General features: G+C 42.7%; 1 protein-coding gene across 2 annotated transcripts in view; it reads left to right on the forward strand.

Annotated features, from left to right (window-relative positions):
- The window catches only part of CREB5 (cAMP responsive element binding protein 5), a gene marked incomplete at both ends in the record, with an annotated part of 435958 nt that overhangs the window by 318233 nt on the left and 100254 nt on the right, over window positions 1-17471 (forward strand). For both annotated transcript variants that reach the window (XM_080701989.1, XM_080701988.1), the window contains one exon: window positions 9709-9835. In XM_080701989.1, the coding sequence (XP_080558115.1) occupies window positions 9709-9835 (127 nt within the window). The remainder of the gene's footprint in view (window positions 1-9708; window positions 9836-17471) is intronic.

Raw genomic sequence — 17471 nt, forward strand, 5'->3', positions numbered from 1 at the left:
GTGCCCTCTCCCCCTTGCCCCCATTTTCCCTTCACCCCTCCCACCAGTGGTTGTCCAAGGTAACCATGCCATATTCATAATTTTACACATATTCAGATGTAGACCCTCATTAATCAAGTTCAGCCTTCCTCCTCTCCTATCTTTCCATTCAAACTTTGCTGATATTTCCCTCCATTATCTGGAGTCCCACTGGTATCCTCTGTGTTTCCTAGTTTGGGCATTTTAGAGAAAACATATGTCCCTTCTCCTTCTGTGCTTGGCTGATCTCACTTAACAAAATGCTCTCCAGGGCTTTCCATCTTCTTGCAAATGATATGATTTTGTTCTTCTTTATGGCTGAATAGAATTCCATTGTGTGTATTTCCCAAAGTTTTGCAATCCATTCATCAGTTGATGGAGGCCTGGGTTGATTCCATATTTTGGCTATTACAAATTGTGCTGCTATGAACATGGGTATGCATATGTTGCTGTAGTTCTCTGAATTCAGCCCCTTTGGAAAGATACCCAGGAGTGGTAGAGCTGGATCATATGTTGGATCTATTCCCACCTTTCTAAGGAATCTCCACACAGATCTCCATAGTGGTTGAACTAGTTTGCATTCCCACCAACAGTGTAAAAGAGTTCCTCTTTCCCCACATCCTTACCAGCATTTGTTGTTGTTTGATTTCTTTATGCTTGCCACTCTGACTGGGGTTAGATGGAATCTCAGTGTAGTTTTGATTTGCATCTCCCTGATGGCCAGTGATGTTGAACATCTTTTCATGTATCTATTGGCCCTTTGCATCTCTTCTTTGTGAAGTGTCTATTCAGTTCATTTGCCCATTTCTTGATTGGGTTGTTTGTTTTGCTAGTGTAGAGTCTTTTGAGCTCTTTATATATTCTGGATATTAGCCCCCTATCAGAGTGGTGGCTGGTAAAGATCCTTTCCCATTCTATAGGCTTCCTCTTTAGGTTATTGGTGGTTTCCTTTGATGAGAAGAAACTTTTTAGTTTGATGCTATCCCACTTGTTAATTCTTGCTTTAATTTCCCAAGCTTTGGAGGTTTTGTTGAGAAAGTTACTGCCTGTGCCAATATGTTGTAGAGTTGAGCCTATGCTTTCCTCTACTAACTTCACAGTGTCTGGTCTGATTTCTAAGTCTTTGATCCATCTCGAGTTGATTCCTGTGCATGGTGAGATATAGGGGTTTAGTTCCATCTATCTACAAATGGATAGCCAGTTCTCCCAGCACCACTTGTTGAAAAGGCTGTCTTTTCTCCAGCGTATGAGTTTGGCCCCTTTGTCAAAGAATAATTGACTAAAGATGTGTGGGTTTGTTTCTGTATCTTCTATTCTAATCCACTGGTCAGTATATCTGTTATTGTGCCAGTACCATGCTGTTTTGACTACTATTGCTCTATAGTATAGTTTGAAGTCTGGGATTGTGATGCCACCTGCATGTTTCTTATTGCTGAGAATTGCTTTGGCTATTCTGGGTCTTTTCTTTTTCCATATAAAGTTCATGATTTACTTTTTATTTTGAGACAAGGTCTTGCTAAGTTGCCCGGGCTGGCCTCTCTCTGCACGCCGCCTCCTGCCTCAGCCTTCCAAGTAGCTGGAACGACAGATCTGTATCACTGTGCTCAGCAAGAGTACACCTTTAAATTGGAGCTGATGGTAAATTGAAGCTACCTGATTTGGGGCTAAGTCTAAGTATTTCAACTTTTTTGTCTCACTTGCTAAAAGGGGAAATTATAGTTGCTGTCTACCCGTAGAAGTTTGGTGGTGAGACCTGGTACAGTGTATGAGGTCACTCATAAAAGATACAGACAATAGGGAAATAATAAAGTAATTTTTTCCTCTTTTGAATTCTTTTTAATCGACACAATAATTATACGATGTCTTTTTAAATATGGGTCAGACAGCTTTCTTGTTGTCCCAGTCATTACTTTGGCTAGATATATGTCACTGTTTTCAGGAAATACAGACTTGAAAACTGGTCTCTGGGGAACTAGTTTGGTTCCATTTTGAGGAAATATTTCAAGGGCCCTTTCTGAGAAATGATTTTGAATGAGGTCATTTTACAATTCCCTAAAACTGCGGGTGAGAGGAGTCCATTTGTTTCTGTAGAAGGGTCTAGGACTCTAAAACTGATGAATTTTTAAAGAAATACATAAAGAGTGTCGACTATTTTTATATCGGTCAAATTGTAGTTCCTTAAATAAAGCTAAGGATTAATACTTTGTTAAGTCTGGGGCTTAAGCCACAGATTCTCCACTAAAATACAGTGCTTCATATGTCTGTTCAGCCGGGCGTGGTGGCGCACACTTGTAATCCCAGCGCTTGGGAGGCTGAGACAGGAAGATCGCACGGGTTCGAAGCCAGCCTCGGCTACTTAGTGAGGCTCTCAGCAACTCAGTGTTACTGTTTACAAAAGGTCTGAGAGTATAGCCCAGAGGTAGAAAGCCTCTGGCTTCCACCCCCAGTACCACACACACACACACAAATTTTTTCAGCATTTCAGAATTTCATTAAGCATATTCTATACATTTAGCATATAGTAGCACAGTTAATACCATGAGGTAAATACCACTGTCGCCTCCATTTTACAGTGGAGGAAATTGAGGTGCAAAGGCAACGTGATTTGGTCAGATCACACAGCAAGTGCGTGGCAGAGCTCAGACTCCAACCTACAAGGCTGGCTCCCGAGCCCCTGGTCTTCACCACTCACTTTACCATGCACTTATTGCCTGCGGGAGAAATGAATATATTGCCTTTCCAGTTCACAATCTATTTGATTTTCTTGACAATTTCCTTTCTTTCCGAAAAATAGAGGTTTTTAAAATTGTTTTAAAACTCTTCCACAACCCTCCAGTCTCCTTTTCCCAGACCAAAACCAGTTTGTCAAAGTAGTCTGCAAGACTTCATTTAAGAAGATTCAAAGCCAGACAGACATGGTGGTTACGCACCTGTAATCCCAGTACTTGGGAGGCTGAGATAGGAGGATCACAGGTTCAAAGCCAGCCTCAGCAACTTAGTGAGACCTTCAGCAACCTAGCAAAACCCTGTTTTCAAATAGAAAAAAAATAGAGCTTGCAGTGTAGCCCCAAAATAGAATAGCCCTGGATTCAATCCCTAGTATGAGAAAGAAGGAAAGAAGGAAAGAAAGGAGAAAGAAAGAAAGAAAGAAAGAGAGAAAGAAAGAAAGAAAGAAAGAAAGAAAGAAAGAAAGGGAGAAAGAAAGGGAGAAAGAGAAGAGAAGGGGGGGGTGAAGAAGAAGACCTAGAGCAAGCACACAGTTTTTTTCATAGGCAAATAAAAATACTTTTTTTTTTCTCATTTGGGTGTGAGATGATGTTACTCTTAAGTTAGAAGGAAGTGTGGAGCTGGTAAAATATAAGATCCTTTGAGGAAAGTCTTCCATCCAGGGGCTAGTCATGTTTCCAATGTAGTCTTGACGCGAAGAATTAAATTCTGAGCTGGCTGAATGCCATTAAATATAGACACTGAGTGCCTACTATGCACCAGGTGTTGGGTAAAGCACTGTGCAGACCCTTATTATAAAGGAACGTAGAGACTTGATAGAGTAAATACATCTAACTTTTATGTCAAGTCCTAGAATCAGACTTGTAGACTCTCAAGGAGTTGTTTTTTTGTTTTTTTTTTTTTTAGTTGTTGTTGTTTTGTTTGTTTGTTTGTTTTCGCGGCACTGGGGATAGAACCCAGGGACATTCTACTTCTGAGCTACACCCCCAGCCCCATTTTTTATTCTTTATTTTGAAACAGGGTCTCACTGAGTTGCAAAGGGCCTCACTAAGTAGCTGAGGCTGGCCGCGATCCGCCATCCTCCTGTTTCAGCCTCCCGAATGCTGGGATTACAAGCGTGCGCCACCACGCCTGGCTTCTCAAGGAGTTTTGCGATAGTGCATAGCGCGTGGACAGATGATACGGTGGGGTGTAAGGCTCAGAAGACCTCATCCAACGCGACACCTGAATCTCTGATTTCCTCCCAGCATTCTTTTCATTTGCTTTCTCTGAAGCATTTTTAAAAATTGCCTCTTGCATTCTTATGTTATTATTTCTTTATCTGTTTGTGGCTTCTTTGATATCTGCAGCCTGCTTTCCTTGCTAATATTGATCCTGCAGTTTTCTTTTTCTTTGTCTATTTGTTAGTTTGTTGGTACTGGGGACTGAACTAAGGAGTATTTTAGCTTCAAGCTCTGCCCTCAGTCCTCCCTTTTAAAATTTATTTATTTCTTCTTTATTTTGAAACAGGGTCTCGATGAGTTGCTGGGGCTGACCTCGAACCTTTGATCCTTCTGTCTCGATCTCCCAAGTACTGGAATTACAGGCGTGTGCCATCAAGCCCAGCTTGATCTTGCAATTCTCTTTTTTTTTTTCAGTACTAAGAATTGAACCTGGGAGCATTCTACTTCTGAGCTACAACCCCAGCCTTACTGTATTCTTTTTTTCTTTTCTGCAACCGAGTTTCACTAAGTTTCTGAGGCTGGCCTCGAACTTGCAATCTTGTCTCAGTTGTCCATGTTCTGAGATTCAGGTGATGAGGGCTCACCCATCTTGATCTTAAAATTTTCTAAGCTAATATTCTTTATCATTCTCTTTCTTTGGCTGAGCATATGGCTGGCAGATCTGTCTCTCCTGATAGATTAATAGGCAATCCCAGGGTGCTGGGAAGCCTTCAAAGACCTGGGAAAGAGAGCATCCTACGGAGATCCCCCTTGGGTCTTCCAAACCCACACACCGGCCCTTCACTCCTCAGTGATAGCCAGGCTTGCCTGGCAGCAAGGGAGACTGTAGACACAGTCCTGAATTTTCAGACACCCCCAGACTGGAAAATATCCTTTTAGGGGTGGGGGGAAATGAGGACATGAAATCACTTGCTGTGGTACCTATCATTCTGCTCAGGACAGTCAAAACACAGTCTGTCATACTTGACATTTTAATTGAAAGAAAAGCTTACATAGATCTCAGCCGTAAGCAGTGTGTTTATACAAGTGTATAAAGACGAATAATCTGTCAAGTTGGAAAAGTCTTAATGCTGCGGGACCTCAGCTCAGCAACTGAACAATCCAGCGTGAGCTCACACACCTTACCTTGTTCCATGCCTCAATAATTTTTTAGTAGAAATACTTTACCTAGAGGCATATGGTTATTAAAAAGGAGGCTTGGCTTGCTCAAAGTCTGGAATTATTAGCTCATGGCAGTAAGCCTGCACTGGAGGAAAGACTGTTGGGTCTGTTTTCCAACTTGACTGCTATTTTGCCGTCTTATTTGCAGAATTAAATTGATGTGTTATTTGGGACGGTTTTTTTGTTTACCTCTTTTTTTTTTCCCCCAAAGAAAATAGAAATTTCTTGGATCAGCAGTATGCCAGTATTTTACTAGTCCATGCAAAGTTTAGACAACATACTGAATATCAAAGGAAATGGACCATGAATTGACTTTAGCATTAAAAAATCAATAATAGCTTAGTTACGGGAGCCATCCAGGTGTGATGGGGGAACTTTATGTCACAACCTGAGTCCTGCTCCATTTCAAGACCTGGGCGACCTTGGGAACATTTAAATGTATCTGAATTTGGTTTATTTCTAAGTAAAATGGGGAAAAGATGATCTACTTACAATTCTCGAGTGCCTTGTCTCAAGCCCAAGGATCAGGGATATGAAAATGCTTTGACAAATGTGAGCACTGTTCATGCGCCGCGTAAAAAGTTTTATGCAAGTATACTACTTTAAAGAACACGAATTCTGATCTCAGTATACACAAAGAGAATTAGATTTCAGCATACACAAAGGAAATAATTAGTTAATGCAATTATTTCAATACCTCGGCTATCTCAATGATATGAATATTCTGGATAAATGAATGTTTTCATGGGCCTACTTACATAGATAATTCCTCAACTAATTTCTTTAACTAATTAACCATATAATTTAATTTTATTTTTTTATGCTGAGGACAGAACCCAGGGCCTCCCACATATTAGGCTAGTGTGCTATCATTGAACTATACCCCCAGCCCTAGCCATATATATATATATATATATATATATATATATATATTCATCCCTAGGGATGAGTGCTCACAAATTTTATTTAAGTTTTTATAGTTGTAAAAGCTCAAGTAAGAAGACTAGAAAACTGTACTCATTTGAAGAGTGGGAATTGGAGAAATAATTTGTAGAATCTTGGTAAAATAATAACCTCCAAATTATTCAGAATTCAGGCACACGAGGATCTCCAATAATCATTTTTTCTTCCAACTGTACATTGTTAATTGGTCTGATTGATGTCATTTGGAAACTATTACTGTAATCTCAAGGGAGCCCAGGACTCTGAAAAGTTTCTTAATTAATAAGGAAATACTTGATATTTTAAAATTTAGTAGATCTAGGCATGGTGTGGAAAGAACTGATCTAATCAGAACATTGAATTAAATGAAGCCCACCAGTCAGTCCCTGACTGTTCTATATAACTGGGAGCTTTCATCATTTGGGGGGGGGGGTGAAAGCTCATTTTAAATTTAATTACTTTTGCATTTCCATTCCCATCACCATGGAGTTGTCCAATTTATTTCTTTTTAAAAGGACCATGTCAATAAAAACCAATGACCAGGATTATTTTTAACATGTCATGTTGGAAACAGAATGTAAATGATGATAATATTCTCTTTGCCCGTGAGGGTCACACTGCAAAGCAATATAATTCAAAGAAATATCTTGGATTTTCTTTCCTATAATAATTGTTGTTTATAATTGTTTACATTTGAAGCCTTCCCCTAGTGAATTATATATGCTAAAAGGCTGTATGTATGTATGTATGTATATATAGATGTGTGTTTATACACACACATGTACCCGTCTATTTAGATGCATATATTGATGAAAGGATAGTTGAGTAATTAGCTTCAAGCAGGGATGCTCTTAATGAATCTTGCTTATTATGAAGCTAGGGAGTCCATATTATTAATTCTTTATTTAGAGGAACTGTGTATTTTTCCCTTCTCCCCTCCCAATAGAGAGTGTCCAGGTTAACCATATTATGTTTATACTATTACACATATTCGTACGTAGCTCCTCCATTGAACAACCTCAGCTTTCTTCCTCTCCTATCCTTCTATTCAAGCTTTGCTGAGGTTTCCCCTCCATCATCTGGAGTCCCTCTGGTATTACCACTACTCCCTAGCTTGGGCATATTAGAGAAAACATATGTCCCTTCTCCTTCTGTGCTTGACTAATCTCACTTAACATAATGTTCTCCAGTTCCTTCCATCTTCTTGCAAATGCTATTATTTTATTCTTCTTTATAGCTGAATAGGATTCCGTTGTGTGTATTTCCCATAATTTTGCAATCCATTCATCTGTTGATGGAGGTCTAGGTTGGTTCCATTTTTTGGCTATTACAAATTGTGCTGCTATGAACATGGGTATGCATATGTTAACGTAGTTCTCTGATTTCAACCCCTTTGGAAAGATACCCAGGAGTGGTAGAGCCGGATCAAATGGTGGATCTATTCCCAGTTTTCTAAGGAATCTCCACACTGATCTCCATAGTGGCTGAACTACTCTGCACTCCCACCAACAGTGTAAAACAGTTCTAGAGGAACTGACTATGTTTGAACATTACATGCCTTGATATGTCATTATTTCCTTTTCAATCAAGTCCCCAAACACAATGTTCAGACTGGGGCTATAAACCCAGTGCTGCAGACTGAGTCACACCCTATGCCTGCCTGACTCCCGCTATTGACCTCTAAGTGAGACGGACTTTGAGACTGGGTGAAGTCATGGCTTGTGACGTGATTCTGGAGCAACTGGAACCAGGACCCCGGCAGCCTCACCCCGTCTTAGTCCCTACTGTCAGTCCTTGCTCCGAGATCCACGGGCACGTGTCAAGAAACGCCCTTCGTCCTTCACTCTGGTCTGAAGGCACTTACTTCTTTGTTATAAGCTTCTTACAGTACCCTCGCTACGTGTCTCCTCATGCGCACTTTCTGTCAACAGAATTGGATGTAGTTTCTGTCCGCGAACACAACCTCTGTGAACCGGCTTGGCGTATCTTTTATTATTTTCATATATACACCTTCCTAAGCATAGACATCTTGACTGACGTATGACTGGCCATTCTAAGATGTCTGCAACCTTGAGAGTTAGCTGTATTTCTTTTTTTTTTTTTGAGATTTTTTCCTTTTACTTATTTATTTTCTTAGGTTGATCATATTGAAAATGGCCTACATTCAGACTGCTTGGTACCCTGTCCTCCCCCACTTCCCCTTCCCCTCTTCCTAACAATGAGTGTCCAGGTTGACCATGCTGAATTCATTCTTTTTCACATATGCCAATGTAGCTCCTCCATTAACCAACCTCAGCTATATTTCTATGAGAATTAACTCATGTGCAAAAAGACTGGGAAACTTTATCTTCTTTGGAGTTTTAGCATCGATGCCAAGGAAGAGCCCTGCTCAACCTCCCACTGGTCCAGAACTCACCCAGGGGAGACAGACGGAAACCCAGATATTAGCTTCTCCACCGCTCAGATGGGGCTGTCGACAGGGCTGCAGCTCCCCGAAGCTCGGGGAGGCCTGTGCCTCCGCAGGATATCTCTGGCTGCAGCCCCATCCAATTCTTAGCATGCAAGGGAGGGAGGAGCTTTTCTTTCTTTCAAAAATGCACGAATTCTGGAAGTATATGCTTCTAGCATGATGTACAGAACAAAGTTATTTAACATGCATGACCCAGAGGCCCTAAGAGGTTAGTGTTTGCTTGTTCATTTTATTTTATTTGTTTGTTGTTAAGAGTTCAATTTAATGGCTCAACATGTCTACAGCTCCCCAGAGCAAAAGCACCAGGAGTTTGAGAATTCAGCGAAGGAGGTCACTTGTTTGCTATCTTTATAATATAAATGCAAATAATTCTCTTTTCCTCTTACTTTCTCATTCTCTGGCTCGTTACATCAGCGTAAGGCCCTTAAAAGTTATTTTTTTTCTTTTTCCTTTTCCATGAAAGTTGAAGCAATAGCTCCAGCTATGTACTCCCCTGGGGTAGGCTTACCCAAGTCCTGCAGGTCAAGCCCAAATCAGTTTCTGTCAAACAGCCTAACACATCGAGTTGTTATGAAACGAGAAATTGGCAGCGCAGGACTGAGCCCGAGAAAGGCCACCGTGGTGCTGTGGCCGCAGGCTGGCTGCTTTGGTCTGGGTCCTGACTTTGATTTTTTTTCCACTGAAAGAAAGTAAAAACAGATTTCTGTTGGGAATTTATGACTGGAGTTTGTTCTGTAAAATCAGAGAATGAAAGGGTATCCTGAGCAAAGCCAGGCGGGCTTCCAGGAGGAGGCAGGAGAGTGGGTGCATTAAACACACGTAGCAAGATCTCCAGCTCTAAGTTATTTCAAAGGTCACCCTAAAGTCCCTTCCTTTGGAAGCAGGGACTTGTAGAAAATTAACTGGCTCCTTTCTATTGAGCATCAGTTAGATAACAGGGGTCAGGAAATGAAGTGGAATTTGATGTATTGACTGGGAAGCAGCAAAGGAAACCAGGCTTGTATTTTATTTGTTATTATTTCCCTAATATCCTCAATTATATGGCTTTCTCATCAGTGGCCCTGGTCTGCTATGCCTGTGGCCGTGGTGTGCCCTCCGGTTCTGGACACTGGCGAAGCTGGCCCAGGCCAGCAGCAATAATGTCTGCTTGTTTTGTTTTGTTTTCAGGCCTGTCCCAGGCTCTCTATCTTCTCTGCTACATCTACACAACAGACAGAGACAGCCCATGCCAGCCTCCATGCCCGGGACTCTGCCCAACCCCACCATGCCCGGATCGTCTGCCGTCCTGATGCCAGTAAGAGTTTCTGAGGGTTGCTTCCGAGCTTTCTCGCTTGCTGAGGCTTGCCACTCCTTAAGGAGGAAGGAAGGGCTGAGGTCTCAGCTGACAGTGAAGAAGGCAGCTGCCTCTCTGTGCCGACTTGAGCGAGTGTCTGGTCTGCCTTGTGGGTCCAGTTGCCCACGCCCAGGGGGCTTGCTGGCTCTCCTGTCCTTCAGTGCCTTGTTGAGAGGCAGGGGCCCATTTCCTGCTGGTGAAGAGTGGGCTTGCAAAGCCCAGGGAATGGGATTTGTTCAGGGAGACAACGTTTGATAACCACAGTGACGGTCTCAGTGGGTTCCAGGTTTGTGATTTAATCACTGCGGATTGAAAATATTTTCTAAAAGTCCCACCTGCACCTAACATGTGCCGACTCTTTGGTACGTCATTATATCCTAGACAATCTCGAGCAGTGGCTATTTGCATGGCTTTTGGCATTAGAAGCCATCTAGAGATGGTTTAAAGTGTACAGGAGGTGTGCATAGGTTATATGCAAACACTGTGCCACCTTGTACAAGGCTTGAGCGTCTGCAGCTTGGGTGTCAAAGGGGGAGGGGTGCTCTGGAACCCATCCCCCCTCTGCAGATACGGATGAATGGCTGCCCTCCCCGCCCCCCCCACCTTGAGTTGTATGCAGTGTCCTTAACTTGCCAGTGAGTGGTCTAGCCAGACACGAGAGTAACAATTATAGTAACGACAACAGTAATGACCATACATCACAGCTGCTAATACGTGTTTGTGCATATCGTGCTCTGCAAATCATGCCAGCTGCATTTATTGAGAGCTTCCCACAGGCTGCCACTTTCCAAGCTCTTTGTCAACATAGCCCTGTGAGGTGGGTCTGTTAGTACCCCCGTCTCTGGAATAAAGAAAGTAAGGCGAGACGCAGAACCCAGGAATTCCAGCTCCTAAATCCACTACTGCACCTATGTACATGATATTTACGTTCCCGCCCTCTACCTTCATAGGAAACCGATGAGGTAGGTGCTGCTATCAGACTGATCTCACAGAGGAGGGAGTGGAGGCACTGACAGCTGAGTGACTGGGCTAAGGTCACGGCTAGCAGGCCATGGAGTCAGGATTCAAAGCCAAGAGGGCAGACTCCTGAGTCTCTGGTAGCAAGCCTTCCATTGTAATGACCCCTTCTGGGAACAACAAATATAAAGGAGAGATCCCATCTTTTTCAGAGGAAGCCTTGCTCTCCTTCCATGGGACTCTCTGAAGCTCGCTCCTCCTCCTCCTCCTCCTCCTCCTCCTCCTCCTCTTCCTCCTCTCCCTCCTCCTCCTCTTCCTCCTCTCCCTCCTCCTCTTCTTCCTCCTCCTCTTCTTCCTTTTCCTCTCCTCCTCCCCCCTCCTCTTCCTCCTCCCCCTCCTCCTCCTCTTCCTCCTCCTCTTCCTCCTCCTCCTCCTCCTCTTCCTCCTCTCCCTCCTCCTCTTCTTCCTCCTCCTCTTCTTCCTTTTCCTCTCCTCCTCCCCCCTCCTCTTTCTCCTCCCCCTCCTCCTCCTCTTCTTCCTCCTCCCCCTCCTCCTCCTCCTTCTCCCCCTCCTCCTCCCCCTCCTTCTCCTCTTCCTGTCTGGCACTGTGCTTTGGGGAACACATTAGTGTCATTATTTACAGGGCCACAGGAATTTTCAAAAGCCCTGAAGGTGGTGTAGCAGTTCAATTAATCTTCCCCTGCAACAGATTAACAACTACTTGCAAATTATTTTAGCCTCAAAGCAACTGTTGACATTGTTACACCTCTTATTCTTCCAGCAATCCTATGGGGCTGCAGTAGCTACAATTTGCAATATACCTATTTTTCAGATAATCAGGCGAGGAGGAAGAAGTGGAAGGAGGGTGTGTTCTAATGCCACACAGGTTAAGAGTGAAGAGTTGACTGGGACCCACATCTCAGCTCACTCTGAGTAGCGCAGATCACCTTTTCTTGGCAATTTTCTCATTTATCGAAGAGTGGGAGGAGAATGGGAGAAGGACTTGTGAGTGGATTCAGTTCAGAGAAATGTCCCTGCCCACTGTAAGGACTGGGCAGTCCAGGCTAGGAGCAGTCTTTGCCCACCTTGAACTCCAGGGGAGACTGATTGGCTGATTGGCCTCACTGCGGTGCTCTCCTTAGACTTTCATAGAGGAAGCAAAAAGCATCCTGCGGCCATGATTGCAAGTTTTATCTAAGTCAGCCACAGAGCAGGAAGCTCTGCTGCAATTGTCTTCAGTTAGGCCTCAAATCCTTTTGTCCGAGATTAGTTTTCTTTCAGAACTTTTAATTCCTTGTTCAAGGGGGGGGGGAAGCCACTACAGAAATCTTTTTTTAACCCCCCTTTTGTGCTGAGCTGAGTACATTCCCAGGGACAAAGGAGGGACACTGAGCCGACAGCCCTGGAAAGGTGTCTGGAACTGACTTCCGTGTCATCTCGCCATATGGCTTGACCTCCTATTGATGCTTCAGGATAGAAGCAAAGATTCAGGTGTCCGCATGGACAAAGTCTCAGTGATGCTGCAGTCTCCAAAGCCTTGCCTGTGTTATGTACGGTTACCATGGCAACAGGTGCCAGCCTGGGGCGCAGATTCTCAACTGGGGTCGATGTGTTGCCCAGGGGACATTTGTCAATAAACGGATACACCACAGGTTGGCAAAACTGGAATGGGGTGGGCAATACTGGCATCTAGTGGGGGGAGGCCAGGGGTGCTGTTAGCATCTTACAAGAGGCAGGCAGCACGACCGCCAAGGCTTACTGGACCTGAACTGTTCATGATGCTAAGCTCGGGACGCTCTGGTCTTGAGCAGCACTGATTTTACTAGAGAAACTCAATGTAAAAATCTCTCAAAAGTATATCCTAGAGTTCCAGGCCCTAGAAATCCCAGCCTTTTCTCCCTTCTTATCATGTTGCTGGCCCCTGGGCTATCACTTGGGCATTCTAAGCAGGAACAGAGGGCAGCTTTTTCCCCTAGAGTTTCTGCCCTGGGAAACGACGATTCTCCAGGCATAAAGTTGACACTGCATCTTTAGGCGAAGGTGAGGTTCATAGCCAATTTGTAATGCCTGTAGCAGGCTGCACATTTCACAAAGCCTAGATCTGAAAGAAAGTGTTGTATTCATTCATTCCACACACAAAAATTTTTTTTTCTGTACTGGGGATGGAACCCAGGGGCATTCTACCTCCAAGCTATACCCCAAGCCCTACTTTTTATTCTTTGTTTCGAAACAGGGTCTCACGGAGTTGCAAAGGGCCTCACTAAGTAGCTGAGGCTGTCCTCAAACTGTGATCCTTCCATCTCAGCCTCCCAAATGCTGGGATTACAAGTGTGCACCACCACGCCCAGCTTCAATTCCACAAACCTTTGAGAGCACCCTCTATGTATAATTACCGTGCTAGATGCACAGGGACAAACAAGGCAGGTGTTGGATCAAGGCCTTCTCCTGGTTGAGATTATTTTGAAACTCAAATGCCTTAATAATATGAGAACATGCATTGCCTAGTTTTCATTACAAAAGCTCTTCAACAGCGAAGCCCTTGTGTACAAGGAGGGATGTTTTACTTGGGTGTTATTGGGTGCTGGGGATTGAACCAGGGCCTTGGGCCTGCTAGGCTAGCACTCTACCACTGAGCTACACCTCCAGCTCCTGCCTGGACATCTTATTGGCAGTGCTAATTATTGCCCTATTGTCCGGCTTTGAGCAAAGCTACTTCAGCTGCAGGGCTCCTAATCCCATTGTGCTCATTCGAGTTGAGTTGGTGGTGCAGACAAGGCCTTGCTGGCATTAAGCAATCAACCTTTGTTTTGGAGAAGCACTTGGTGACACCATGTCTCTATGACAATGATCAGTAAGATGCAAAATACATTTTTTTTATAGGTAGAAAAATTAAGCCAATTTGAAACCAGTATTTGTGAGTCACAGGGGAGAAACAGTCACAGTTGAAAACTTTTCCAAAAAAAGTGGGGAGGAGTGCTGACCCTGGATCCAGAAGCCACAGACACTTGCCTCTTGGTGTAGCTAGCAGCCCGGAAGATTCTGAACAATCATTTGGACTTCTGAAAAATCCTTCTTTGGAAAACTGAAAGCAAAAGTTTGTTTGGACCTGGGTTTCCCTCTTAAAGAGGGCAGCCCATGCAATAAGGGGTCCGATGCTATTCTGACTCTCTTATCCCCAGTCTCTGGGTGCAAAAGTTGTAAGTAATACACATTTTTTTAGAGCAGTGAAACTCATTAATTCCTCATGAATTAACAATTAGAGTCCATAAATGTGCCTAATGGTACTGATCTCAATGCACTAATGGCACTTAACACTGGGTTGAAATGGTAAATTTTATGTTAAGTGTTTTTTACCACAATTTAAAAATAATAATTATATTAACAATATTAATAATTATTAAATAATAATAAATATAAATATAATAAATAATAAATATAATATAATAAATATAAAATATATTGAATAATATAAATAATATAAATAAATAATATAAATAAATAGATATAAAATATAATAAATAAATATAAAATAATAAATAAATATAATAAATAAAAATATAAATAATACTTATTATTATTATTATTATTATTATTATTATTATTATTATTATTGTGGTACCAGGGATGGAATCCCAGGGGCATTCTACCACCAAGCTACACCCTCAGCCCTAATTTTTATTCTTTATTTTGAAACAGGGTCTTAGTGAGTTGCAAAGGGCCTCACTAAGTAGCTGAGCCTGTCCACAAACTGTGATCCTCCAGTCTTAGCCTCCCAATTTGGGATTATTTGAGACAACAGTCCTAGATTTTTTTTGTGTGGTACTAGGGATGGAACCCAGGGGCATTTGACCTCCAAGTTACACCCCCAGCCCTATTTTTTATTCTTTATTTTGAAACAGAGTCTCACTGAGTTAAACAGGGCCTCACTAAGTAGCTGAGCCTGTCTTCAAACCGTGATCCTCCTGTCTCAGCCTCCCAAATGCTGGGATTATAAGCATGCACCACCATGCCAAGCTTAAAAAATTATTTTAAAAAAAGTATAGGCTGTCTGGAGACTTAGGTGATACGTGGGAGAGAACATTTCATTTTACTATATTGGAAAAGTTTCCAAATGTTTTACTGAAGAGCTCTAGAATACATAGAAACTTTGCCTTCATTAGTGCCTCTTAAAATAGTCTCCCACATCCATACCTTGCCAGATAACTGACCAGCTAATGTAGGCCAAGGTCAGGCTGAATATTCACCCATCAAACAGGAGAAAGCTTTTGGCTAGGACCTCTATAAGACATAGTCTAACATCATGACCATACCCCTGCCCCTGGGGCAGACGCTAAAGAAATCACAGTCCTACAATCCCAGTGATGGAGGGAGCATTCGGGTGTCTCCCCAGCTTCTCTTCTTGGTGAGATTTCTATCCCCCATGCTTTGACCCTCCACTGATAAGAAATTTCCCATAGATCCTCAGACTCCCCAGGCTAATGTAAAGCAAACACCTGTTTCCCCCAAATCTCCAACAATTGTTTTCCCCTCTGATAAATGGAAACATGTTTGTACTGAAGATTCTATCCCCCCCCCTAAAGAAAGTCTAGCTATTTTCTGCAGGATATGAACATTAAGGGAACTTGCTCCAGCTCCTTGTATGAACAGTGTTCATATTTTAACAAACAGAAAATATTCTTGATCAGACATACCCTTTCTGGACTGAAATAGAAATTTTACTGACTGCGTTGAGCATCCCGAATCTGCAAATTCAAAATATAACACCTCTTTGAATGCCAACATCTTACCTCCAGTGAAGAATTCCACCTCTGACCTCATATGACCAGGGGCAGCCAGAATGCAGGGTCACCAAAAATATCATATAAAATTACCTTCAGGCTGTGCATATGAGGCATATATGACACACAAATTAGTTTCGTGTTTAGACTTGGGTCCCATCCTAGGCTGTCTTATTGTTATATGCAAATATTTCAAACCAAATGAAGTAAATACCAAATACTTGGATATGAAAATATCCAAAACACTTCTGGTCTCATTCTTGTCCCACACTTGTCAGATAAGAGATACTCAATTTGAATTTGCCTTTTTTTTTTTTTTTTTTTTTTTTGGTGTTGCTTGGGATTGAGCCCAAAGGCATTCTACTTCCAGGCTATACCCACAGCTCTATTTTTTTTTTTTTTTTGAAAACAAGTTCTCTCCAGGCGTGGTGGCACATGCTTCTAATCCTAGTACTTGGGAGGCTGAGACAGAAGTATCACAGGTTCACGGCCAGCCTCAGCTACTTAGTGAGACCCTCTGAAATTTAGTGAGACCCTGTTTCAAAATTAAGAATAAAGCCGGGCGTGGTGGCACACACTTGTAATCCCCGCGTTTGGGAGGCAGAGACAGGAGGATCGTGTAGGTTTGAAGCCAGCCGCGCTGGCTTAAGAGACCTTGTTTCCAAATAAAAATATAAAATAGGTCTGGGAGTTTAGCCCAGAGGTAGAAGGGCTTCCAGGAACCCCAGTACCACACACACAAAAAAGCAAAATATAAACATAGGTCTGGGAGTGTAGCCCAGAGATAGAAGGGTTTCCAGGAACCCCAATACTACCGAAAGAAAGAAAGAAAGAAAGAAAGAAAGAAAGAAAGAAAGAAAGAAAGAAAGAAAGAAGAAAGAAATAGAAAGAAAGAAAGAAAGAAAGAAAGAAAGAAAGAAAGAAAGAAAGAAAGAAAAAAAAAACAGGACTGTGGTATAGCTTGGAGGTAGAATGCCCCTGGGTTCAATCCCCAATACTGCAAAAACAAAAAACCAAAAACAACAACAACAACAACAAAAACCAGGGTCTCACTAGGTTGCTGAGAACCTCACTAGGTTGCTGAAGCTGACCTCAAACCTGTGGTCCTCCTGTCTCCCCCTCTTAAGTACTAGGATCACAGGCATGGGCCACTAGGCCAGACAGCATTTACTTCTTAATAGGAACACTCTGAAGACACAATAGCCAGAACTCATTTTAGGTATTCAAAGGGTTTTAATTCTAGACATATGGAAGGCTCGCAGAGGACGGTGTGAGGGCCGTCCCTCTTGTGTGCTCCAAAACCTATGGCTGCTTCCCTTGAATACCCCAAGGCCAGCCCTGTGGTGAGCCCTGGACCGTGGCTGTATGGTCTTGACTTGGTTAAGAAAAAGGGGAATCTGCCCCAGGGCCAGTGCATCAGATACCTACTGCATCAGAGTTATAAGATAACACCCCACATTAGAAAACATTGCTTTTGCCTGGCATGGTGGCGCACGCTTGTAATCCCCGCACTTGGGAGGCTGAGACAGGAGGATCATGCAGGTTCGAAGCCAGCCGCGCACGCTGGCTTAGGAGACCCTGTTTCCAAATAAAAATGTAAAAATAGGTCTGGGAGTGTAGCCCGGAGGTAGAAGGGCTTCCAGGAACCCCAGTACCACCAAAAAACAAAACAACAACAAAAAAAGAAAACATTGCTTTTAAAATTGCAAAGTTTATTTCTTTTATTATCCCCCAAATTCATATTTACTATATACCTAGAGGGGTATAAAATGCGAACAATAGCCTGAAATAACTATTTGGTGAATACACACACACACACATACACACACACACACACACACACACACACACACACACACACA

This window comes from Muscardinus avellanarius (genome assembly GCF_963383645.1).
Source record: "Muscardinus avellanarius genome assembly, chromosome: 9".
Lineage (NCBI taxonomy): Eukaryota > Metazoa > Chordata > Mammalia > Rodentia > Gliridae > Muscardinus > Muscardinus avellanarius.